The sequence below is a fragment of the Felis catus genome, chromosome C1 (assembly GCF_018350175.1).
Source record: "Felis catus isolate Fca126 chromosome C1, F.catus_Fca126_mat1.0, whole genome shotgun sequence".
Classification (NCBI taxonomy): domain Eukaryota; kingdom Metazoa; phylum Chordata; class Mammalia; order Carnivora; family Felidae; genus Felis; species Felis catus.
In genome coordinates, this window is record NC_058375.1 from 65,115,196 (window position 1) to 65,142,639 (window position 27,444).

General features: G+C 37.2%; 1 protein-coding gene across 2 annotated transcripts in view; it reads left to right on the top strand.

Moving 5' to 3' along the window:
- Positions 1 to 27,444, top strand: part of MIGA1 (mitoguardin 1) — a 105,849-nt gene that overhangs the window by 23,257 nt on the left and 55,148 nt on the right. For both annotated transcript variants that reach the window (XM_011284922.4, XM_019837270.3), the window contains exons 3-7: positions 1,560 to 1,737; positions 3,457 to 3,593; positions 6,236 to 6,362; positions 9,505 to 9,638; positions 10,602 to 10,725. In XM_011284922.4, coding sequence (XP_011283224.1) covers positions 1,560 to 1,737; positions 3,457 to 3,593; positions 6,236 to 6,362; positions 9,505 to 9,638; positions 10,602 to 10,725 — 700 coding nt within the window. The remainder of the gene's footprint in view (positions 1 to 1,559; positions 1,738 to 3,456; positions 3,594 to 6,235; positions 6,363 to 9,504; positions 9,639 to 10,601; positions 10,726 to 27,444) is intronic.

A 27,444-nucleotide genomic window follows, 5' to 3' on the forward strand; every position in this document is an offset into this window, starting at 1 on the left:
GGTGGCTCAGTCGGTTAAGCAGCCGACTTCGGCTCAGGTCATGATCTCGCAGTCCGTGAGTTCGAGCCCCGCGTCGGGCTCTGTGCTGACAGCTCAGAGCCTGGAGCCTGTTTCAGATTCTGTGTCTCCCTCTCTCTCTGACCCTCCCCCGTTCATGCTCTGTCTCTCTCTGTCTCAAAGATAAATAAATGTTAAAAAAATTAAAAAAAAAAAAAAAAAAAAGAAAGTGACACTCTTTCCAGCCCTCTACACCCCAAGATTATGGCTTTATTTTATAGTTCTCCTGTATTTTAGGTGATTGTGTCTGTCCCCCAAGACAAAGTTAGTTACCTCTTATGTGAAGGTGATGTGAATACTTAGTGTATACTTATGTTACTGTATTTATCACACTATATTGTAATTACTTGTGAATATATTTGTCTCTACTATAACATACTGCTTGAAGGAGGAAAGATCTGTGTCTTCTATGCCTAGTGCTTCCTGATCAATGAAAGGCATTTGATAGTTGCTTGTTGAATAGAATTACGATAAGATTTTAATTCTAATTTTCATAGCACAGTGTGGTACTTTGTAAAATGCTGAGTAAATATTTGTTGAATAATTCATGTATAAAAGGGCTTATTCAGATTCTATTAAGAAATTAAGTTAATTCATGTTTGCTCAAATTTCCAGATAGTTAAAAAAAATTGGTATGTTTTAAAACTCGGAACTGGGGTGCCTGGGTGGCTCAGTTGGTTAAGCAACCAGCTTCAGCTCAGGTCATGATCTCACAGTTCATGGTTTCAAGCCCTGCATAGGGCTCTGTGCTGACAGCTCAGAGCCTGGAGCCTGCTTTGGATTCTGTGTCTCCATTTCTCTCTCTCTCTCTCTGCCCCTCCTCTACTCATGCTCTGTTTCTCTCTCTCTCAAAAATAAATAAATGTTAAAAATAAATACATAGGGGCGCCTGGGTGGCGCAGTCGGTTAGGCGTCCGACTTCAGCCAGGTCACGATCTCGCGGTCCGTGAGTTCGAGCCCCGCGTCGGGCTCTGGGCTGATGGCTCCGAGCCTGGAGCCTGTTTCCGATTCTGTGTCTCCCTCTGTCTCTGCCCCTCCCCCGTTCATGCTCTGTCTCTCTCTGTTCCCCCCCAAAAAAAAAAAAAAAGTTGAAAAAAAAATTTTTTTAAATTAAAAAAAAAAAATACATAAATAAATCTCTGAATTAATCATTCCTGTAATTTAAAATCTTGCTATGATTCAGTTAGTTGCATGAATTAATCATTAGTTGTTCAACAGGTTTTAATGGGGTTGAATTATTTTGTGCTCCTTTTGATGTTTGTGGTAATACTGTTTATTTACCTAAGACTTTCAGAAATTATTAGTACGTTTTGTTTGTTTTTAAACAAAATGTCATTCAAAGAGTGACAGCTTTCATTTGAGCTGTCATTCAAAGAGTGAAATAATATTCTTCTCATAGTAGTTAGAACTAGGTTATCTTAAGAATAAGTTTGCCTCTTACATCTTTATTTAAAGTGAACAAATATAAGAAGTTTTTTTCAATCTAACTACATCTTTTCCAGATAAGATTTTCACCAGTAGCAAAAAAGCTGTTTGTGGTAACTGCAGTGAGTGCCGTATCTGTAATTTTTCTGGCCCGTCACTTTAAAAGAAGACGTGGAAAGAAGAAAGGAAAAATATTACCATGGGAACCAGAGCACCTCATACTTGAATACACTAAAAGAGCAGCATCAGACAAAGGTATGTGGAGATAGCTGAACTGAGTCTACAAAGAAAGTTTATATTTAAATCATAGAAAGATTTATATATTAATCATAACTGGAGTGCAGTGATTTCTGTGCTGTAGCCTCCAAAATGTCTTTCCTTAATATTTAACTCCCAGCTAATACAGATTAATTTTAGAAAGAATACAACATACAGAGAAGCAAACAAAAAATTAAAATCACTTGATATTCTGCTACCCAGAAGTAATGACTTATAATACTTTGGCATATATCTATCCATTTCTATTTGCATTTAAGTCTATTGAGATACACAATTTTATATTATGTACAAGTAGATGATGTATGTATTTTAAATAAAATTATGATTACACCTTTTGTAGCCTGCTTTTAAAATATTTAACAATATATAAAATTGTTTTTCTAGGTCAATAAATATATTTCTATCGTTTTAATATGTACTTAGTGTTAAATTTGTAAACATATCCACTAATTTATTTAACCAATTCCCTGTTAGTCCCTTTAGAATGTTTTTCTTGCTTTGAATATACTTATTTGATTATTTTCTTAGTGTGTAAATAGAAGTAAAATTGCTGGCTTTTAAAAGACCTGTAGTTTTTGTTAGAGATATGGTACATATTGCCATGTTGTATCGATGACGATAACTTCTTGGGGCACCTGGATGGCTCAGTTGGTTAAGCGTCTGACTTCGGCTCAGATCATGATATCACGGTTTGTGAGTTTGAGCCCCACATTGGACTCTGTGCTGACAGCTCACAGCCTGGAGCCTCCTTCGGATTCTGTGTCCTCTCTCTCTGCCCCTCACCTGCTCAAATTCTGTCTCTCTCTCTCTCTCTTGAAAATAAAACATTAAAAAAATTTAAAAAAACCCAATAACTTCTTGAGCATGCTGAATTTCTATTTTTAAAACTTATAATTATTTTTAATTTATTATTTAGAGTATCATATGCTTTTGTGATTAATTTGTCCAGCAAATGATTAATGAATAACTATTTTGTGCCGAGTACAATGAACATTACAGTAATGATGGCTCTCACTTAATGAGATCTTATTAGATCTCAGGCCTAGTGTTAAATGCTGTATATTCACTACATTGTTTAACTTTTATAACAATTCTATGAATTAGGACTATATCCTGTGTTATTGTTTCCATTTTAGACATAAAGAAAATCGAGATAAGGAAAACTTAAGTGACCTGCTTAGGGTCATACACGTCCCAGGAATTGAATTGAGTAGTTTCTTAACTGCTGCATTAAGATAGACTGAGATACAATGTCAGTCATAGATGGATAGATAGATGGTTAGGGGATACAGAAAAAGAAAAAACTTAATTACAATGTAATGCAATATGGACATGGTACAGATGTAATTCAGGAAAGGAAGTGCTTATATTTTGTTAATTTATAACTTGAAGATTCATAGTTGCCAGTATTTTAAACTGATTATAATAGGCCATTCAAATATCATATCAAATACACTAATTAGATGAATAGTTTATTCTTCATTTAGGAAGCATATTTTAGCAGTGTTAAAAACAATTGTAAAGAGAGGTAGATTTTAATAATGCTGTACACTTAATAATTTACACAGTTGAGGGAAATGAGTTTTAAAATTAGAAGCTTTCTGAAGGAATATAATGTAAACTTGGAAATTTTATCGGAAATTTGTCATTGGAGTTACTGATACTTCTAATATTATTGATATATTTGTTTGATAGGTTCAAGTTGTTCCAGTAGTAGACAAAATTTGACATTATCTTTAAGTTCTGCCAAAGACAAAGGATCTCAGTCTTGTAACTATGCTAATGGAGGACTTTTCAGTAAATACTCAGGTTCTGCACAGAGTTTAGCCTCCGTAAGTAAAGAAAAAAATTTATTATTTTATAGGTTTGTTTTTGTGTCTATTGTTATATATCGGTTTAAATGTTATATAATAATAGGGGCGCTTGGGTGGCTCAGTTGGTTAAGCATCCATCTCTTGACCTCAGCTCAAATCATGATCTCACAGTTCATAGGTTCAAGTTCTGCATCGGGCTCTGCACTGATAGTGTGGAGCCTGCTTGGGATTCTGTCTCCCTCCCTTTCTGCCCCTCCCCCACTTGCTCTCTTTCTCTCAAAATAAATAAAAATAAAACTTAAAAAAAGAAAAAGAAATTTTTTTAAATGTCATATAATTATAGATAGCTCTTAGTATGGAAAGAACCTTAAATCATCTTATTGAGTCTATTTTCTTTAGGCAAGTAAAACTTCCCTTTTGGTAAATAACCAGCCAGTTTGGTTCCAGCTTTCTTCAAGCAAGTGATATGGGTACATGGGGTCCTGTAAGAATAGTGCTGATCTGGAAGTATTGCTTCAAACTAGATATTTCTGAGGTGCCTGTGTGGCTCAGTAGGTTGAGCGTCCAGCTCAATTTCCACTCAGGTCATGATCCCAGGGTCGTGAGATGGAACCCTAGGTTGAGATCTGTGCTGAGTGTGAAGCCTGCTTAAGATTCTCTCTGTCTGTCTGTCTGTCTCTCTCTCTCTCTCTCCCCTCCCTCCCTCCCCTCTCTCTCCCCCCCCTCCCCCTCTCTCCCCTTCCTCCTTCTGTCTCCCTCCCTCCCCCCACCCCTTTCCCCCACTTGCACTCTCTCTCTCTGTCTAAAATAGTAATTTAAAAAAAACACAAAAAATCTAAACAAAAAAACCTAGATGTTCTGCAAAAAAGCTGGAAGATACAGCCAGACTTTGTACTAGGTCACAAGATGATGAGCTTGCGTAGGTGAAAGTATGTGGCTTGGTGAAGCCAAGTGTGGAGTTCCTCACCTTGTTGTTTGAAGCATTAATATAGTATTGATTGACAAGTGAGGAATAAAGTTAGTATTTTTTTTGACTTATTATGGTTTAAAAATTTTGTTAAATAGGTAGGATATATACTTGCTACTAAATAAAGAAGAGGCAAAAAAATGTACATTGATAAATATGCTCCCGATCCTCTCAGTTCCCGTCCTTAGAGACAAACATCGGTAATTTCTTACATATATATCTCTGGGAGTGTATGTCTGTACCATCATGTATTGTCATTATTTTAAATAGTTTATTAAACACCATATTCTGTACTTGGCTTCTCTGTTTTGTTGGAATATCTAGCTGCCCCATTCTTAAATATGTCAAATTTTTAAAAGATGTTTATTTATTTTTATTTTTGAGAGAAAGTGTGTGTGTGCACATGCTCAAGCAAAGGAGGGGCAAAGAGACAGAGGGAGAATCTCAAGCATGAGATGGAGCGTGAGATCACGACCTGAGGCAAATCAAGAGTCAGATGCTTAATGGACTGAGCCACCCAGGTGCCCCTATATATTTTTAAGTAGGCTCCATGTCCAACTTGAGGCTTGAATTCACGACCCTGAGATTGAGAGTCCCGTGCTCTACCGACTGAACCAGCCAGGCACCCCAGGCTTAGACTTCTTAAAAAAAAAGTTAGCATTTATTTATTTTTGGGAGACAGAGACAGAATGTGAAGCAGGCTCAAGGCTCTGAGCTGGCAGCACAGAGCCCGATGCAGGGCTCAAACTTGGAAACCACGAGATCATGACCTGAGCTGAAGTCACACTTAACCGACTGAGCCACTCAGGCACCCTTAAAATGGACAGAACTTGGGGGCACCTGGGTCACTCAGTTGGTTGAGCATCAGACTTCAACTCAGGTCATGAACTCACGGTTTGCAGGTTTGAGTCCCACGTCAAGCTTGTGCTGGCAGCGTGGAGTCTGCTTTGGATTCTCTGGTCTCTCTCTCTCTCTGCCCCTTCCCCACTCCCACTTTCTCTCTCTCTCTCTCAAAAATAAATAAACATAAAAAAAAAAAAAAACACGCAACAGGAATGGAGGGGTGGTGGCTCAGTCATTGAGCATACGACTTGAGATTCTTTGTCTCTTCCCTTCTACTCCTCTCCCTCGCTTTCTCTTGCATGCGCGCGCTCTCTCTCTCTCTCTCTCTGAAAATAAAAATAAAAAAAAGAAAAAGGACAGAATTGGAGGCAGAGACTTGGGAGTCATCTACATAAAGATGACTGAAATGATTGGCTCAGTGCACCTTGCTAAGGAAGGGAAGATGATAGAGGCTTTTCAATTTTAGTTATTGTTTAGCATAATCAGCACTGTTAATTTTTGAAGTGGAAATAAGCTAGTTACCTCAAACCAGAGTAGGTGTGGATAAAATTTATAAGCAAATATTTAATAAAACAGTAAACTGTAAAAGTAGCTGCTTGATTTCTAATGGAAATAACTGATTTTTGTTGGAAATATTCTTCTATTCGTGTATTTTTGAGCAAACCAAGGCTTAAAATACTTAGGGTCGTATGACTCCTAACTTTGAATATAATCAGATTTATTTGTTCAGGTGGGGATTACATGGGTTGTTTTACCTGAAATAGGATTTATATAGTTTATAAATATAAAAGATGGCAAAATACTGTCACAAAAGAGATTTTGAAGTCACTGCCGTCGATTTTAATTTTAGGTCCAGAGCGTCAATTCTTGTCATAGCTGTGCTTGCGGCAATTCTAACTCCTGGGACAAAGCAGATGAAGATGATGTTAAACTTGTTAATATTCCTGTGACCACTCCTGAGAACTTATACTTGATGGGTAGGAATAACATAATAATGTTTTAAGATGTTATGCTTACATTTAATGTGAAACTAAATAATGATGAATTGTTCTAAGGGAAGCAACGTAATTTTTAAATATTCTTGTATCTGTTGAATATGGTGTATATAATATAACCTATTTCTGGAGGATGCTCTAGTGGATTTCCACAAACTTGGTGTTTTAAGCAGCAGAAATGCATTCTTTCAGAGTGCTGGAGGCCAGAAGTCTGAAATCATTATCACTGGGCTGAAATCAAGGTATCATTAGAGCTATGCTTCCAACAACAATTCCAGTTTAGGAGAGTATCTGTTCCTTGCCCTTCCCAGCTTCTGATGGCTTCTGGCTTGTGGCCGTGTAATTCCAGTCTCTACCTCCCATCATCACCTCCTCTGTGTATATCAAATCTCCCTCTGCCTCTTATAAGGACAGCTGTGATTGGTTTTAGGCCCCACCAAATCCAGGTTATCTCCCCATGTTAAATTTCTTAATTAATTAATTTTAAGATTCCTTGATTCAGTCACATCTGCGAAGACCCCTTTTCTTTGTAAGGTAACGTTCTAGAGACTAGGACCTGATACTTTTGGGTGGCTATTATTCAGTCTGTTTCACTCATCTAACCTGATCTCTTGGTTCTTACCTAATGAGTCTATCAGAGTCCACTTTATCTAATCTGTTTTTTATCTAGCTATCATTTGTATTAAAAAAAAATTTTTTTAATGTTTATTTTTGAGAGACAGAGCGTGAGCATGGGAAGGGCAGAGAGAGTGAGACACAGAATCTGAAACAGGCTCCAGGCCCTGAGCTGTCAGTACAGAGCCTGATGCAGGGCTCGAACTCAGGAACAGCAAGATCATGACCTAAGCCAAAGTCAGATGCTTGATCAACTGAGCCATTCAGGTGCCCTGTATTCTTATATCCAGGAATGATTTTATAACAAAAAAAGGACTGTGTTTCACATCTTAGTATTCCTCTTGGCTTGACCAAGGAGCATGTCTAGAGAGTATCACTGGAGCCCAGAAAAAGAAAAAAGAATTGAATTAGATTGAAATACTTTTTCAAATGCTTTTCTGTGTTTGCTACTTTATTTCAGGCTGTATTTCTTTTGATGGAAGTGCATACTAATTACAAAAACAAAACAAAAAAACTTTGATATAGCCCTGGCCAATGAACAGTAAAGGAGATAATGATTTGTAGAAGGACTGTGTACCTCTGAATATATTCCCACATTCTAGAAGAGTTAGACTGTATCATCTCCTGCAGTATCACCGTAGTTATTCCTGCCTGTGGGGAAAGATGTAAGAGTAGTTCTTTTGCCATCTTTTCCAAAGGTCTCTTGAGAATTAAGCTATGCTTTTGGATTACTTTAAGTCTAATAAACCTACACTAACAGCTTCCGTTGGATTATTGGGAGTTAGAATTGTAGAGAAATAGAGCAAAACCAGAGAAGCTGCAGGGAGTCTCAGTATCATAGAATCATTAAGATTGGTAGAAGCCCTCTGGGTCATCTAATCACCCACCTATTATTTGAATTCCCTTTACAAGATTGATGACATTAAAAGAATGTATTAGTGAAATATGTTTGAATTCCTGTTACAAAACTGAAGATATGTGGTGGTTTGGGCCCTGTGCCGCAACGAGGTGAGACACAATTCTTCCTGGGAGGCAGCTTTTATCTTTGGACTATTCTGTGATTACATCACCCTTCCTTAATGTTTACCCAAAATAATCAGATGGCTGGAGAGTAGATGGAGTGAGAAAAGGTTGAAGGAACTAGAATTGTAAAGCTTGGAGAAAGGAGAGTAGATGGTGATGTAATTAATTGTCTTTTAAGTGTATAGGTTTTTTAGAAGGAAGATCTACACAGCATTGGTTCTTTGCTATGGAAAATTACATTACATAAGAAGGAAAGGCATGAGTTGTATTTAAATAACACTTTTTTTGTTTAGGGTTGTAGGTTCTTCAGAGAACTTGAAGAAATGATTTTAGAGGAGAGGTATTCCTTAACTACTATATATGGAAAACATCTTGAGAATGACTTGCCCAGATTAAGCAGCTTTGTTTTATTTGTTTGTTTGTTTGTTTGTTTTTAATTTTTATTTTAAGTAGGCTCCATGCCCAATGTGGGGCTTGAACTCACATCCCTGAGATCAAGAGTTGCATGCTCTACTGACTGAGTCATCTAGGTGCCCCCAGATTAAGCAGCTTTTAAAGATCTTTTTCTTTTATATGTCTAGAAAAATTGAAGTTTTGAAATATTTTGGTTTTGTTTGAAGTACATAATTATTTTGGTAAGACTTTTTTTACTTGGAGAAAAAGAAGCACATACCTTTTTTCCCACAAAAGCTGTGCATAGCTGAGGGGATATGAAATTCTACTTAGACTGTAACCCTTGTTTGGTTCTTGCAGTGGTCTTGTAGATTTTTAACTGACTCAGCAATTACTGTATTTATCCAAATCGACACAGCAAAACTTTATTCTAGACTTAGTATGCTATTTCTTCTTAGTTTTATTCTCTCTTTCTGACAACCTCTTATAAACCTGATAGCTTAACAACTACTGTCTTCTATTTACCTACTTTTTAATTTAGGTGGATATTTTGAAGGATAGTTGTGTGAATGTAAAAATTAGTCATTGTTGGACTTTTGGTGAACTCATGATACTATTCTAGAAAAATCCCAAGCACTGTATATATTTGAGTTACTTTAAATAAAAGAAAACATATTGGTCATTTCTCTCTGATTTTTGGTTGGCTAGCATCATAGGCCTGGAATATATTGAGAAATTAAAATTCTGCTATGAAGGGGCTCCTCTGTGGCTCAGTTGATTAAGTGTCCAACTCTTGATCTGAGCTCAGGTCTTGATCTCAGAGTCATGAACTTGAGTCTTGCATTGGATTCCATGCTCAGCGTGAAGCCTACTTAAAAATAAAATAATTATATAAAATCAATTATATAAAATAAAATAGAATAAAATAAAATTCTGCTATGAAATCAGGTGAGCATAAGATTATTCTTTAGTGCCAAAATTACAGTCAGATTATGCCATTGTTGATAACCATATGAAAAAGATTTCAGCCCCAAATGATTTTATTTTGGCATTGATTTTTTTTGTTTACAATCATTCTGTTCTTAATTCATAGGTATGGAATTGTTTGAAGAGGCGCTACGTCGATGGGAGCAGGCTCTCACCTTTCGAAATAGACAGGCTGAAGATGAAGCCTGTAGTTCCATTAAATTGGGTGCAGGAGATGCCATTGCTGAAGAAAGTGTAGATGTAAGGGTGATTCTCCTGAGAGTGGCCTTTATAATATTGGAAGAATTGAACAATGTTTAATGTTGATTCATTTTACTTGCTTTTTGTGGCATTTGAATTTTTTTTTATGTTTATTTATTTTTGAGACAGAGAAACAGAGCATGAGTTGGGGAGGGGCAGAGAGAGAGGGAGACACAGAATCTGAAACAGGCTTCAGGCTCTGAGCTGTCAGCACAGAGCCCGATGTGGGGCTCGAACCCATGAACCGTGAGTTCATGACCTGAGCTGAAGTTGGGCGCTTAACTAACTGAGCCACCCAGGTGCCTCTTTTTTGTGGCATTTAATACAATGGGTTTGTTTTCTCCCTTGGGACTAAGAGTGTATGTGTGGAGGGGTATGTCTTGTTGGGCTTTTTCTGTTCAGTTAGTTATTAAATCCCAAATTTGCAATTCATAATCAAGTTCCCTGATTTTCTAAGAATATATAGAATTACTGTGACTTCTAAAGGGATTTTTTAAAGCCTTGTTTCAATTAAGTGCCATTATATTCATAAAGGTCGCACAGAATTAGAGCTGGACTGATATTTACCAATCATGTCAGCTAGTGAGTCTCAAATTTCAGCATGCATTAGAGTCATCTGAAAGGCTTATTAAAACAGACTTGAGTTTCTAATTCAGTGGCTGGGGTGGGGCCTGAGAATTTGCATTTCTAACAACTTCCTACATGATACTGATACTGCTGGTCAGAGATCTTACTTTGAGAACCCCTGGTCGAATCCCACTCCTTAAGTTTATAGGTAGAGAAGCTGAATCCCTGAGAACTGGGGTGACTTGGCCAAAGGCACAGCCAGAATCCAGTGCTGTCACCACCCAATGGACCTTCCTCATATCCCACACTTTCTCTGTCTTTCATTTAAGAGTGGAAGGTATTGAGAATCTTAACATTAGAATCTAATATTTGCTGTGTGTACTTTTCTTCTTGTAGGATATTATTAGTACTGAATTTATCCATAAACTTGAAGCTCTCCTGCAAAGAGCATATCGTCTCCAAGAAGAGTTCGAAGCTACCCTGGGGGCATCTGATTCTAATTCCCTTGTTAATGATATCGGTAAGATGGACATTTTATATGGTTTTTTAGGAAATCTGTGAATTTCTTCTTTAATATTCTTAGAATCATTGGGGCGCCTCGGTGGCTCAGTCGGTTGAGCGTCCGACTTCGGCCTGGGTCATGATCTCGCGGTCCGTGGGTTTGGGCTCCGTGTTGGGCTCTGTGCTGACAGCTCAGAGCCCGGAGCCTGTTTCGGATTCTGTGTCTCCCTCTCTCTCTGACCCTCCCCTGTTCATGCTCCATCTCTCTCTGTCTCAAAAATAAATAAACATTAAAATAAAATTAAAAAAAAATTCTTAGAATCATTTAAGTGTATTAATATGATATGGTTATATATTTTTTGGAAAATAGTCAACAGAAAATGTTCTATCGTATTTCCTGGTTTTTCTTTCAGTTTTATTTTTCTAGTGAACTTAATGCCCATAAGATATAATTTCGAGTGTGTAGGTAGGACTGTGACTTTGTTTTAAAATTACATTCTTTTTTTTTTTTTTAATGTTTGTTCATTTTGAGAGAGAGAGCATGTGCTTGTGCATGCAAGCAGGGAAGGGGCAGTGAGGGACAGAGAGAATCCCAAGCAGGCTCCACGCTCAGCACAAAGCCCCACATGGAGCTCAATCCCACAAACCGTGAAATCATGAGCAGAGCTGAAACCAAGAGTTGGATGCTAAACCAACACTCAGGCATCTGAGTGCCCCTAAAATTACATTCTAAGTGAAAGAATCCCAGTTCAAGTGTTGGAGAGAGGAAGAAAATAAACAGAAATATAAAAATGGGACAGAGACGTGGCTCGAAAGTGTGCATGTAGCTCATGGCATACATTTAAAACATTTTAAGTAATTCTATTTATTGGACTCCATTTAAAAATCTTTTTTTAATGTTTATTTTTGAGAGAGAGAGAGAGGGACAGAGAGAGAGAGGGAGACACAGAATCCGAATGAAGCAGGCTGCAGACTCTGAGCTGTCAGCATAGAGCCTGACGCAGGACTCAAACTCAAGAACCGTGAAATCATGACCTGAGCTGAAGTCAGACGTTTAACTGACTGAGCCACCCACATGCCCCATCTTGGACCCCATTTTAATTGCAAGCGAGATTTTGATATCAGCAGTTGGGGCATGCATTAATATATGCAATTACCCTTGTTTCCTATTTTATTTATTATTTTTTAAAATTTATTTTTTAATGTGTATTTTTGAGAGAGAGAGAGAGAGACTTTATTTTTGAGAGAGATTCTGTGTCTCCGAAGCAGGCTCCAGGCTCTGAGCTATCAGCCCGATGTGGAGCTTGAACTCATGAACTTTGAGATCATGACCTGAGCCAAAGTCGGACGCTCAACTGACTGAGCCACCCAGGCGCCCCCCCTTGTTTCCTATTTTAAAGAGAAAAAAACTTGGAAAGACTTTTTGAGTGAAATCTTCAAAGGAAAGAATAATTAAAATTTCTTCCTTAAATTCTGTAAATGCTCCAAAGAATGAAGTAAGACAAGATTATATTGCATCTCTTTTTGGCAAAAACAATTTTTTTTTTTAATTTGAGGAGAATTGTTATATTCTTATAAGGAATAAAAATAGTTAAGGAGTGGGGTGCCTGGGTGGCTCAGTTGGTTAAGCGTCCAACTTCAGCTCAGGTCATGATCTCGCAGTTCATGAGTTTGAGCCCTGTGTCAGGTTTTGTGCTGACAGTTCAGAGACTGCAGCCTGCTTCCAATTCTGTGTCTCCCTCTCTCTCTGCCCCTCCCCCACTTGCACTCTGTCTCTTTTTCTCTCTCTCAAAAATAAGTAAACATTAAAAAAATTTTTTTTAATAAAAAAATAGTTAAGTGTTAAGTTTTTCCACATTTTTTTCTGAACATAATATACTAAAAGTGGCTGCATTTTGAAATACTTAGGTATCTATGTATTTTGAATTTAGGTAAAAGATTTTATTTGTATTAGAATTAAGAATTACTGTTTAGGGGTACCTGGCTGGCTCAGTTGGAGGAGTGTGTGACTCTTGATCTTGAGGTCATGAGTTCGAGCCCCTTGTTAGGTGTAGAGATTACTAAAAAAACCAAAAAAACTTAAAAAGAATTGCTCTGTATATGTCATAATGTTATATGAGGCCTCTTTGTATAATTTTGTTCTTTGCTCTTTCATTCTATATTGTCACTAAAATTATTCATTAGACTTGAGTATTTTTTAACAGTTGCTCTGCTCTTATCATGGGCATAATGTTTTGACATATGGAAGTTACAGGCCAGGAAAAAGTAGACAGTATTCATGTCAACAAATAGAATTTGCCAAAGCCTTCTTTTTATATTTGTTTCTTTCTATACAGTTCCTTTTGTAACTTACTAAAATGACATTGTAGAAAGAACAGAGAGAAGGAATTTTAAAAGAATTCAAGTGTAACAGCGGGAGTGGAACAACTGGAAAAGATCGGAGGGTGGTTATGTGGCAAGGATGACCATAGAGAAAAAGGAGTAGGAAAAAATTATAAATATAAGGAGAGGAGAGGAAAAGGGCCCCAAGGCTTAATGTCTTATTCTGGGAATGGAGGCTTTATCCTCACTGTTCTAATTATCTACCTGCATTTTCCTGGCTCATGGTAAGGATCATGTAGGTGTGTAGTTCTTGCACTTGTTACAATTTAATGTGCATCTCAGATTTGGCATGCCTAAAGTTTCTTTTTCTACTGACCATGGTGGTTGGCAAAGTCCATCTCTGATTTCCTAGTTTATCAGGTTATAAAGATTTCTTAGCACTGGCCCAGAAGGTCTGCTTTGGATACACATTACTTCTAGATAAGAAGTTCCCTAGGCAAATCGCTTAATTTCTGGGACCTAACTTTAAGTTGTTTCTAAGTAAATTGTTATTAATTTGGAACCCTAAATGGGTAGGAGTTCTAGAGGAGACCCATAATTAAATCATAAATTTTTTTAAAATTTTTTTAACATTTATTTATTTTTGAGACAGACAGAGACAGAGCATGAACGGGGGAGGGTCAGAGAGAGAGGGAGACACAGAATCCGAAACAGGCTCCAGGCTCTGAGCAGTCAGCACAGAGCCGGATGCGGGGCTTGAACTCACCGACCGCGAGATCATGACCTGAGCTGAAGTCGGACGCTTAACCGACTGAGCCACGCAGGCGCCCCTAAATCATAAAATTTGATTAGCTTACGTTTGGAATAAGAAGTTCCCATCCTGGGCTATCACAGGCTTCTAAGCTGACCGGCTTTTCCCTGCAGCCATGCAGTGCTTTGGCCTGTTATTGCACTGGAGATTCCAGTTGACACGATGCTGTATTATTATCTTCCTTCTTGGCAGTTTTTTAGATATTGTTCTATTATTGCTAATTTCTGTTTTTGAACTTCTGGATGAAAGAGCTCAATCTGTGGTCAAGATTCTGGTAGGGGAGTAGCTCTGTTATATCTGTTCGTTGATATTAATCAAAATTTCTTAGAAGTCAGTTAGCTCTCCTCATTTTCTAAATCCAAATTCATTTTGCACATTTAATTTATATTGGGAGGCAACTTACAGCTAGTAGTCATAAATAAAGAGGTTAATAGATGCCTTCAGAGGTTCAGTAGTGAATTTAAACCAAGTATTGATCTAGCGTCAGTGAATACTTCACTGTTCTGGAATTTGCTTTGTCTTATTTGATGAAATTAAAATTTTTTTCTCTTAAGAATTTGATAGATTTTCAAGGTTGGAAGATTTCTCAGTTGTCATCTAATTTATCTCCTTTCCCCTTTGTCCCCTGTACTTTATAACTAACACACACCATCGCTTGCAGGTTACCATGTGCCAAGCCCTTTGCTGAGCACTTACATAAGAGAAGCACTACACTGTGTGAAAGTTATCTTACTTAATCGTCACAAAAACTTTCATAAGATAAATATAGTTATCATCCTCATTTTTCAGATGGGGAAAGAGAGGGAAGGAGATACTGAGTAACTTCCCTAGAGTTGCATGGGAAAGCCAAGATGTGGAGCCAGGCAGGCTAACTTTAGAATTCATGTTCTGAACCACCATGCGAGATTGCCTCACCAATTTATAAGACAGATACCTTCCTTGAATAGGATGGTTGACTGTGAACTCTGTGAGCAGAGCGTGCCTACTGGCAAAGTTCACTCTGGGAAATGTAATCTTGGAGCAGGGAGCCTGGAACCCCATAGCTGCCAAAGTAAGGAAGCATTTCTTGTGATATTTATTTACTGTGGATCTTCCTTTCCTTAAAACATTTTTCCTTCTTCCAAATCTGTGTGGGGATCTGACGTTAACTCTTGTGTCTTTCTTTACTCCTCTCTCAGGCACTTTTAGGCACTCTAGACAGATTCCACTCATTTTGTAGAAGGAAGTTATCAAGGTTTAATTCAAGAACAAAAGAAGAGAGCTACCCTTCTTACCTGATGGAAATAGTGCCAGATGAATTTAAAGTTTTATTTATTTATTTTTGTTAGTGATCTCTACACCTAACGTGAGTCTTGAACTCACCACTCTGCGCTGAAGAGTTGCCTGGTCTTCCAACTGAGCCAGCCAGGCACCCCAGTACCAGCGGGATTTAGTGTAGTGCTTTAATGATTACTGTAATGGATTACCCGTTGGCCTGTATCTGCATAATAAATTAAAGCAGACTCCAGATTCACACTAACTGGATTCAAGTTGTGGCTTCACCATTGATTAGCTGTGTGATTATATAACTTGTCTAAATGTCAGCTCTCTTATCTGAAAAATGGGCATATAATACCTATTTTCAAAATAATTATGAGCATTAAATGAAATAATACAATAAAAGTGCTAGGTACAGGGTAACAGTGTTTATTGGCTTGGAATATGGACCCTCTCTGGGACACTCAGCAAGGCTGTGGGGTTTTTGTTGTTGTTCTTATTCCACCTGCCCGATCCTGTATTTGCTAATTTCAAGGTAGTCATTAAAATTTCTTGTCTACCGATACCCTTTTCATGTTTTCCAGTGATGCTACAATTTTCCTCATTAAAAAAAAAATTATTTTTAAGTCACTTTCAATGGGCCTTTGGGAAAAAGGAGAAGTAAATGCCTATGCTCTACATCTTGAAGTAGAAATTCTGGACATTAGGGGCTCCTAGGTGCCTCAGTTGGTTGACTGTCCAACTTTGGCTCAGGTCATAATCTCATGGTTCGTGAGTTCAAGCCCTATATCTGGCTTGCTGCTGTCAGCACAGAGCCCAGTTCAGATCTTCTCTCCCCTCCTCGCTCTCTGCCCCTCCTCCACTCATGCTCTCTATCAAAAACAAATAAACATTTAAAAATTCTGGACATTATAATCACAGAGCCCAAGGACTACATTAGCTTTTCTAACACTGCTAGTGTTGAACTTACAGTTACTAAAACTTTTAAGTTTTTCTTTGTTATTGTTAGATTTATTATTGGTAAACCGTATCTTCCCTTATTTGTTCCTGTGCAGTTGTTTTTCTGGATACAAGTTTTAGATGTTGTATTTATTATTCTTACTAAATTGTCACTTCTGAATCATCATTCTGAATTGTTAACATAGTTTATTTTTTTTAATTTAATTTACTTTTTCATTTATATCCAAGTTAGTTAGCATATAGTACAACAATGATTTCAGGAGTAGATTCTTTAATGCCCCTTACTCATTTAGCTCATCACCGCTCCTACAACCCCTCCAGTAACCCTCTGTTCTCCATATTTAAGAGTTTCTTATGTTCCCCTCCCTGTTTTTATATTATTTTTGCTTCCCTTATGTTCATCTGTTTTGTATCTTAAAGTTCCCATATGAATGAAGTCATATGATCTTTGTCTTTCTCTGACTAATTTCACTTAGTATAATACTCTCAAGTTCCATTCAAGTAGTTACAAACGGCAGGATTTCATTCTTTTTGATTGCCAAGTAATACTCCCTTTGTGTGTGTGTGTGTGTGTGTGTGTGTGTGTGTATGTGTGGATACCGCATCTTCTTTATCCATTCATCCATCAGTGGACATTTGGGCTCTTTCCATACTTTGGCTATTGTTGATAGTGCTACTATAAACACTGGGATGCATGTGCCCCTTTGAAATAGCATACCTGTATCCCTTGGATAAATACTTAGTAGTGCAATTGCTGGGTCGTAGGGTAGTTCTATCTTTAATTTTTTGAGGAAGCTCCATACTGTTTTCTAAAGTGGCTGCATCAGTTTGCATTCCCACCAGCAGTGCAAAAGAGATCCTCTTTCTCTGCATCCTCACCAACATCTGTTGTTGCCTGAGTTGTTAATGTTAGCCATTCTGACAGGTGTGAGCTGATATCTCATTGTGGTTTTGAGTTGCATTTCCCTGATGATGAGTGACGTTGAGCATTTTTTTCATGTGTCGGTTGGCCATGTGGATGCCTTCTTTGGAGAAGTGTCTGTTCCTGGCTTTTGCCCATTTCTTCACTGGGTTATTTGTTTTTTGGCTGTTGAGTTTGAGAAGTCTTTATAGGTTTTGGATACAAACCCTTTATCTGATATGTCGTTTGTAAATATCTTCCCCCATTCTGTCAGTTGCCTTTTAGTTTTGCTGATTGTTTCCTCCGCTGTGCAGAAGCTTTTTATTTTGATGAAGTCCCAATAGTTCATTTTGCTTTTGTTCCCCTTGCCTCCAGAGACATGTTGAGTAAAAAGTTGCTGTGGCCAAGGTCAAAGAGGTTTTTGCCTGCTTTCTCCTCTAGGATTTTGATGGCTTCCTGTCTTACATTTAGGCCTTTCATCCATTTTGAGTTTATTTTTGTAATGGTGTAAGAAAGTCCAGGTTCATTCTTCTGCATGTCGCTGTCCAGTTTTCCCAGCACCACTTGCTGAAGAGACTGTCTTTATTCCATTGGATATTCTTTCCTGCTTTGTCAAGGATTAGTTGGCCATACATTTGTGGGTCCATTCCTGGGTTCCCTATTCTGTTCCATTGATCTGAGTATCTGTTTTCGTGCCTTCATAGTTTAGATTTTGATTTGGTATCCCTTTCAGCTGTCAATCTCTAGTGTTGTCAGTTTGGTCTAGTTGGTCACTGGTGCTCTTGTTGAAAGCATTAACAAAAAATATTTCAAGGAAAGCTTAGAACATTCAGAACACTTCTGACACCAGATGCGTTGTTTTCAATATCAAGCAATTCTCCAATTCTCTGTAGATACCAACTAGATGTCCTACAGTCTAATTCAGTTCTGACACTACCCAGTTTACACAGACCCCACAGATGAAGGGCTCTGCCTCACAAGACTGCCTTCCACTCACATGCCAGTCACAATTCCACTTTTCCCATATCTCTGGAATCAGGAGTTCCCACAATTCCCTCCTTAAGCTTGACAGTTTGTTAGAACAGCTCACAGAACTTAGGGAGACACTTTTACTATCATCAGTTTATTATAAAAGGTATAACTCAGGAACAATCAAATGAAAGAGATACATAGGGCAAGATATGAAGAATAGGTATAGAGCTTTTATGCCCTCTCCAGGTGCACAAGCCTCCACACCTCGATGTGTTCACTAACTTGGCAGCTCTCTGGACCCTAATTTAGTCTCCATTTTGTAGGCACAGTTGATTAGATCATCAGCCATTGGTGACTAATGTGATCCTCACCTCTTCTCCCCTCAGGGATCTGGTTTGGAGCTGAAAGTTCCAATCTTTTACTTATATGGTTGGTTCCCTTGCAACCATCCCCCACCTCCAAGAGTCATTCATTAGCATAAATTCTGGTATGGTTGAAAGGAACTTATTATGGATAACAAAGACACTTCTCTCACCTCCATCACTTGGAAAATCCTAAGAGTTTTCGGAGCTCTATGCCTGGAATTTGGACTACATATATACTATTTTGTCAATATCATATCTTAAAGTGGACAAAGACAGAGTCAGAGATCTGGGACAGATACTTCCAAGTTGTCTTAGGTCACTTAAGACACTTGGTAGTTCAACCAGCTATAGGTTCAACTGATTCTTCATTCTCATTTTTTTCATGTTGATCACTAAAAGATTATAGAATACTTTGTTATATATCATGCCAAAATGAATGTGTACTTATATACTTAACCAGTAGTTTAGGAAAATGTAAAAAAATTTTTTTAAAAGAGGCTGATATCAATTCATATTTTTTGAGAAATATTGCAGATACTGAACTATTTTGTAGGTGAATATTTGCTATCAAGTATTTATGATTTTTAAAAAAAAATTTTTTTTTTAACGTTTATTTATTTTTGAGACAGAGAGCATGAACGGGGGAGGGTCAGAGAGAGGGAGACACAGAATCTGAAACAGGCTCCGGGCTCTGAGCTGTCAGCACAGGGGCCCGACGCGGGGCTCAAACTCACGGACCGCGAGATCGTGACCTGAGCCGAAGTCGGCCGCTCAATCGACTGAGCCACCCAGGCGCCCCTGATTGGTTTTATACTCACTTGCAAATCATCTTCATTTTAGAAGTCACACGTGTCAGGTTTTTATTAACTATAGTAGAACCTCAGCAAAACTTATTTCACTAATTTGGAGTTCAAAACATAAACAGGGACTCTGCTTAATTTTACATAGGTACTATGTATAGTAGTCTGCCAGGTTAATGTTGTGGACAAGATTATGAGGAGGACGGTTTAAATCCTCCTCAGCATGATTCTTTCAGTATGTTTAAAATAATCTTAGCATTTTTCCTTTAGATAATTTTGTGTTTATTGAAAGTAGATTAAATCTGTTCTCTTTTTTAAAAATAGCAGATCCAAAAACCTTTCGAGTTGTTGGTATTATGAGTTATTTGGTTACTTTACATAGGTGAGATTGGTAACAGTTTAATAAATGTATAGTATGATTCTTTAAAAAAAATTTTTTTTGACATTTATTTATTTTTGAGAGAGAGATGGAGACACAGCATAAGTTGGGGAGGGGCAGAGAGAAAGGGAGACACAGAATCTGAAGCAGGCTCCAGGCTCTGAGCTGTCAGCATGGAACCTAATGCGGGGCTTGAACCCACAAACCGAGAGATCCTGACCTGAGTTGAAGTTGGACACTTAACCACCTGAGCCTTCCAGGCACCCCATGTAGAGTATGATTCTAATACTGGATTATGGTAATGGCTGTACAAGTCTATAACTCATTTACTAAAACTCATTGAATTATACATTTAAAAGGAGAAAATTTTATGGTATGTAAATTATACTTCAGTAAAGCTGTTAAAAATACAGTATGGTTCTTGTTAAGCTAATTTTAAGTAAGTTTTCATGAGTTTGAATTAGTTTGAATTAGCAAAATATCACTTTATACTAAAAATTTCAAATAATGCAAATCCCAAAAACTTTAAAAAAATTAATCATGAATCACTTAGTTACAAAGCTATGGACCTGGTGAATTTTAAACTGTTTGCTCTAGGTGGTGCCACCTCAGCTGGTAACTAGAAATATTGAGTGTCATTTGTACATGTTCTATGAACCATCCTATGAACCACACTATGAAAACTTCTGCAAGTGGTTTTAGTAATTCTGATGTTATTTTTACTGCTATTGTTAAATTTAGTCGTTTTTATATTTTGTAATATTGTCACCCAAGTGTTTATTAAATTTTAGAAATACTGAAACTGATGATATTCTTGCTGTTAATTTAGTACTGAGCATGCTGGAAATTTGGCACTAATGCTGAAAAAAATAAAAGAGCAGAATTAATAGCAAAAGCACTTTTTTTAAAAAAATTAAAACTTCTGACAACCTGGTCTGACATCACAACCACTAATGTACTTCTAAGCCAAGCTGTCATTTGTGTTATAATAGGAAATACTTTTGATATTTGGGAGGAAATAGTGATGCAAAAATTTTTCTTACAAATACTGCAAATGTTTTAAAAGCATTTTTTTTCTTTAAAGTTTATTTGAGAGAGAGAGAGAGAGAGAGCGAGCATGAGTGAGGAAGGGGCAGAAAGAGAGGGAAAGAGAAAATCCCAGGCAGGCTCCACACTCAGTGCAGAGACTGATGCAGGGCTCAATCCCGTGAGTGAGAATCATGACCTAAACCGAAATCAGGAGTTGGTTGCCACTGACTGAGTCACCCAGGCACCCTAAAAGCACTCTTAAAAACTGTTTTAATTGTAATCATTTACTCTGCTTTAAACCTATGCTTGAAAAAAGAAATACAGCACAGTAGTTGTCTACTGCAACCCCTTTTATATTTGGATTAGGAAAATAACTTTGGATTAGGCAAGGTTTTAAGGCATGAATTCCTTGCATAAAATGTAATCACTCCTTATTCTCTAATTCATCTTTTCCTGTGTTCTGTACTGGTATTTCCTTAACCATTCTGAATTGGTAAATCATTATTGGATGTACAGTTGACCTTGAACAACACAGCTTCACTTATATACAGATATTTTTCAATAAGTACAGCACTGTACTATAAATGTATATTATTTTCCTTATGATTTTTTAAATAACATTTTCTTTTCTCTAGCTTTATTGTAAAAATGCAGTATATAATACATATGACATACAAAACGTGTGTTAATCAACTGTTCATATTATCTGTAAGGTTTCTGGTCCACAGTGTGCTATTAGTAGTTAAGTTTTGGGGGAGTCAAAAGTTATATGCAGATTTTTTTACTGTGTTGGGGGGCTAGCACCCCTAACCTTTACATTGTTTAAGGGTCAACTCTATTTCTATATGTGCTCTTACACATCAAAAGTTTATTTAGGGCTTAAACAATAGTTATTTGTTCAGTTATTCCTACTATAAAATGAAGATTTGAGGGGAGCCTGGGTGGCTCAGTCAGTTAAGCGTCTGACTTTGGCTCAGGTCGTGATCTCTCGGTTCATGAGTTCAAGCCCCACGTCAGGCTCTGTGCTGACAACTGGATCCTGGAGCCTGCTTCAGATTCTGTGTCTCCTCCTGTCTCTGCTCCTCTCATGCTCTGTCTCTGCCTCTTGATAATAAATAAATGTTAAAAAATAAAAAATAAAATAAAATGGAGATTTGAATTCTCTAATAATAAAAAAATGTTTTCCTTCTTCCTTATTGAGGCTCTTCAGTCTCAATAAATGCAAGGTATTGAAATCACTAGAGGGCAGCATATCATATCTACATATTAAAAGCCAATGACTCATAAATGCCATTCTGTGCTGCTCCTCGCACTGGAAGTTAAATTTAGGTCACCACATTTTTTTCTGGCATGTTTTGTATACACCTGCTACTGTAACTCAGAGTAAGAGCATGAAGATGATGCACAGACCTGAAATAACATTAGTGTAAATTTCCATTAGTATACAAGTTCTAGCCAACAGCATCTGTAAATGTTATGCTTATATACAATTTTTTTAGAGAATTGTGAAATTATAATTTACTTATTGTAATTTTTGAAGGTTCAACCAAAAAACGCCAATATGATTTCAATTTTAGACAGTATAGTTTAATGGTTAAGAGCGTAGTCTTCGGAGTTAAGCAGACGTGGGTTCAGATCCTGGCTCTAGCACTCTTACTAGCTAAGAAACGTAAGCAAGCCTTGACCTTTCTTAGACTCAGCTTCTTCATCTGTAAGATGAAGGTCTACATTAGGATCAACTTCATAGAATTGTGAAGATTAAGTGAGATCACATGTATCATTGTATTTATTTTTTCTTCCTTTTCAAGTCTTATTTAAATTCCAGCTAACATACAGTGTAATACTAGTTTCAGGTGTAGAATTTAGTGATTCATTACTTACATTGTAATACCCAGTGCTCATCACAACAAGTGCCCTCCTTAACCCATCACCCATTTAACATCCCATTGTCCACCTCTCCTCCAGTAACCCTCAGTTTGTTCTCTATAGTTAAGAGCCTGTTTTCTGGTTTGCCTCTCTTAACATGTTAATGATAACATGTATTATCATTTTAGCATAGGCACATGGTAAATGCTTGTTATCTGTTCATATTCTAGTTATAGTGTAGCATTTTTATGAGACCAAAGATTATATTAAAGTTGCATGGTTACAGGTAGATTGGTGTCACATGTTCCTAACTTGTTTTACAATGATATTGTTCAGTCATATTCTCCAGGCAACATTCATTGTTTTGGGGAATTAGTTTGGTTTTTCTCATGTTATAGTGGTAACTTAAATTTGCATTTCCTGAAACAAGGTATTTATCATGTTTAAAATTATTTATTTGAGAAAGTAAAGAAGATACTCTTTATAAATATACTTTGTCTCTGTGTTAGAAAAGAAAATGCCATCCTGAAGGACAAATACTTTGCAAAACTATTTATTCTAGATATAGCTAAGATTACTAGGTTTCTTTGATTCCTGATCTTGACATATGGATAGGAGAAAAACAAAAAGTGGTAATGGATATTCTTTTTGCTAGCATATACAATTATTTAGCAAATTCTCTTGATTCTGACTCCATAACATAGCTCTCATTCATTCTCTTTTCTGTGCACCCTCATGAAATTTTGCTTGGATTTGGGGGTACCTGGGTGGCTCAGTCAGTTAAACGTCCGACTTTGGCTCAGGTTATGATCTCACCGTTCGTGGGTTAGAGCCCTGCATCGGGCTCTGTGCTGACTGCTCAGAGCCTGGAGCCTGCTTCAGGTTGAGTCTCCCTCTCTCTGCCCCTCCCTCACATTCTCTCTCTCTCTCAAATAAATAAACATTAAAATAATTGTTTTGCTTGGATTAAAAAAAATTTTTTTAACGTTTATTTATTTTTGAGACAGAGAGAGACAGAGCATGAACAGGGGAGGGGCAGAGAGAGAGGGAGACACAGAATCCGAAACAGGCTTCAGGCTCTGAGCTGTCATCACAGAGCCCAATACAGGGCTCAAACTCACAGACCACAAGACATGACCTGAGCCGAAGTCGGACGCTTAACCAACTGAGCCACCCAGGCGCCCCATGTTTTGCTTGGATTTAATATTCTCCTAATTGGGTTCCTTCCTCCAGTCTCTCTCCCCACTTTGGTACATATACACCTTGTTTCTAGAGTTATCTTCTTGGTGCAAAACTTCCATCTTGTCACTCGCAGGTTCTCAGCTTTCTGACCTGTTTATCTTACTTTCTCCCATATATTCTAGCCAAAGTGAACAAAGTCTCTTCCAGAACTGAAATTCTTCTCTAAGATTTTAGTTGTATAATCAACTCCAGGTTTTTAGTAAATTTTTGTTTTTCTTTTTGCATTCTTTTTCTGATACTGTTCCTTTGCATGGTTCAACATGCTCTGAAGCATTTTTTCTGCCTCTAGAACACAGCTTTGTTCAAAACTACTTCCTCTGCGTATTTTTCTCTGCTTTTCCAACCAGGGGAAACCCCTCATACCTTTCTCTGTTCCATGATAATAGCATATGTTGTTCTTAGTGGTACCATGTAAAGACTTATCAGTCTCTCTGATTTCTGAATAAATTGAGAACACAAAAAGAACCTGATGTTGATTATACAATAGTATTAACTTTATTTAGAACTTTTATTGCTAATGTCTGGATTGGATAATGTGGTGAGACTTCCTGCACTGTCCTCACTTCACCTCAGAAAATTGTCTGGAGGGTGCCTGGGTGGCTCAGTCGGTTGAGTGTCCAACTTCGGCTCAGGTCATGATCTCATGGTTCATGAGTTTGAGCTCTACATCAGTCTCTCTGCTGTCAGCATGGAGCCCGCTTTGGATCCTCTGTCCCCCTTTCACTTTGCCCCTCTCCGCTTGCACACTTTCTCTCAAAATTAAATAAAACCTTAAAAGAAACTCTCTGGAGAAGAGCTGTGAATGCAAAGAAAATGCCTAGCACACTTAGCCAGTTGCATAAGGATTTGCCTGCCTTATAATCCCTGCCAACTCTGTCCAGTTCAGGAGAGTGAGATCCAGCACCAAAGTGATGGGTTTGCAGACCTCCACCTTTCTCTAGAAGACTTGAGAAAGAACTAACATGACTGCACACCAAGAGCCATGCAGTGAACAATGACTTGATCTCATTTTCTTCTGTTTAATAGCACTCAGGTTCTCAGCATTAGCTAGGTTATTCTTCCCATCAGAAAGAAATAAAGAGGTGAAAGGAGCAACGTAAAGTGTAAAACCAGTATAGCTTCTTCCTGGAGAATGGAGTGGGAGTCCCATATGAAATATGAAGTTGTGGGAGGTTTAATGGTTTTCTTTGTGGAATTGGTTACTTCTGACAGTAAATTATAATTATTTATGTATGTATCCAGTCTCTGATTTTAGACCATAACCTCCTTGTGGGCAGATGGAGTATTTAATTCTGTTCTTTTCAATGCTGATACTGTGGCTTCACTGTAGTATAGTCAGTGGTCTAAGGGTCTTAACAAAATGTTCATCAGAATCCCTTCTGTAGCTTTTCAACAACATGGATTGGCCTAGGCCCAATAAATTGGCCTAAGCAAGGCCCATTCCTAGGCCTTTCTCCACATCTGGTGAATTTGAAACTTTGGGGTTAGGATTGTGAAATACATTCATATTTCATAGTTCAGTAGATGATTCTCATGTACATTTCTGTTTAAGAGGTCTTCATTAATTAATTTTACCACATTTATCAATCTTTCCATTACAATTTGCACTTTTTGTGTATTGTTTAGCAGATACAAAGATAATTGTTTTGTATTTTCTTTGGCAAGTTTTAAAGTTTTGATTTAAAAAACATTTTTAATATACAGTGTTACATTAGTTTCAGGCATACAATATAGTGATTCAGCAATTCTGTACATGATTCATTGTTCATTATAAGTGTACTGTTAATCCCGTTCACCTATTTCACCTATTCTCCCTCCCCCCTTCCCTCTGGTAACCATTAGTTTGTTTTCTGTAGCTAAGAGTGTGTTTTTTGGTTTGTCTCTTTTCTTTGTATCTTTCTTAAATTCCACACATGAGTGAAATCGTATGTATTTTTCTGTCTGACTTATCTAGCATTATAGTCTCTAGATCCATCCATGTTGTTGCAAATAGCAAGATTTCATTTTTTATGGTTCACTAATATCCCATTGTATATAAACTACCTCTTTATCGATTCCTCTATCAGTAGACAGTTGGGCTGCTTCCATAATTTGGCTATTGTAAATAATATTGCACTAAATATAGGGGTGCATATATCTTTTCGAATTAGTGTTTTCATATTCTTTGGGTAAATACCTATTGGTGGAATTACTGGATCATATGGTAATTCTATTTTTAATTTTTTGAGGAACTTCCACACTGTTTTCCACAGTGGCCGCACCAGTTTGCATTTCCACCAACAGAGCACAAGGGATCCTTTTTCTCCACATCCTCGCCAACACGTGTCGCTTCTTCTGTTTTTTATTTTAGTCATTCTGACAGGTGAGAGGTGATATCTCATTGTGGCTTTGATTTTCATTTCCCTGATGATGATTGATGTTGAGCATCTTTTCATGTGTCTGTTGTCCATCTGACTGTCTTCTTTGGAGAAATGTTTGTTCACATCTTCTGCCCATCTTTAATTGGATTGTGGTTTTTGGTGTTGAGTTGTATAAGTTCCTTCTATATTATGGATACTAACCCTTTATCATATATGCTATTTGCAAATACCTTATACCACTCAATAGGTTGTTTTAGTTTTTTGGTTTTGTTCATTGTTTCTTTGTTTGTTTGTTTGTTTTGCTTTTTGCTGTGCACAAGTTTTTTATTTTGATGTAGTCCCAGTAGTTTATTTTTGCTTTTGTTTCCCTTGCCTCATGAGGCATATCTAGAACAGTGTTGCTATGGCCAATGTCACAGAATTTATTGCCTGTGCTCTCTTCTAGGATTTTTATGGTTTCAGGCTTCACATTTAAGTGCTCAATCCATTTGAGTTTATTTTTGTGAATGGTGTAAGAAGGTGGTCTGGTTTCATTCTTTTGCATATAGCTGTCCAGTTTTCTGAACACCATTTGTTAAAGAAACTGTCTTTTTCTCATTAAATAGTTTTTCCTGCTTTGTCAAATATTAATTGGCCATATAATTGTGTATTTACTATTGGGTTTTCTCTTCTGTTTTTGTTGATCTATGTGTCTATTTTTGTGCCAGCACCATACTCTTGATTAGGATAGCTTTGTAGCAAAGTTTGAAATTGGAGATTGTTACCTCCAGTTTTGTTCTTCTTTTTTCAAGATTGCTTTGGATATTTGGGGTCTTTTGTGGTTCCATACAAATTTTAGGATTGTTTGTTCTAGCCTGTGAAAAATGTTGGTATTTTGATAGGGATTGCATTAAATCTGTAGATTGCTCTGGGTAGTGTGGACATTGTTAACAATATTTGTTCTTCCAGTCTATGAGCATGCAATATCTGCATGTGTCTTTAGGTGTGAAATGAGTCTCTTGTAGGCAGCATATAGATGGCTCTTACTTTTTTATCTATTGTCATACTACATCTCTTGATTGGAGCATTTAGTCCATTTACATGCAAAGTAATTATTGATAGGTATGTACTTACTGCCATTTTGTTACTTGTTTTATGGTTGTTTTTGCAGGTCTTCTCTGTTCCTTTCTCTCTTACTCTTTTCTCTCATGGTTTTCTGGTTTTATTTAGTGATACACTAGGATTCTTTTCTCTTTTCTCTCTTTTTTTTTTTTGCATGTATTTTACTGGCTTTTGATTTGTGGTTACTGTGTGCATGTGGTTACATGCATATAGCAGTCTGTATTAGGTTGATAATCTCTTTTGTTTGAACACATTTTTTACTCCTGTCCCCCAACATTCTAGATATGTGGTGTCATACTTTACATCCTTTTATTTTGTGAATCTCTTGACTGATTTTTATAGATATACTTAATTTTACTGCTTTTGTGATTTC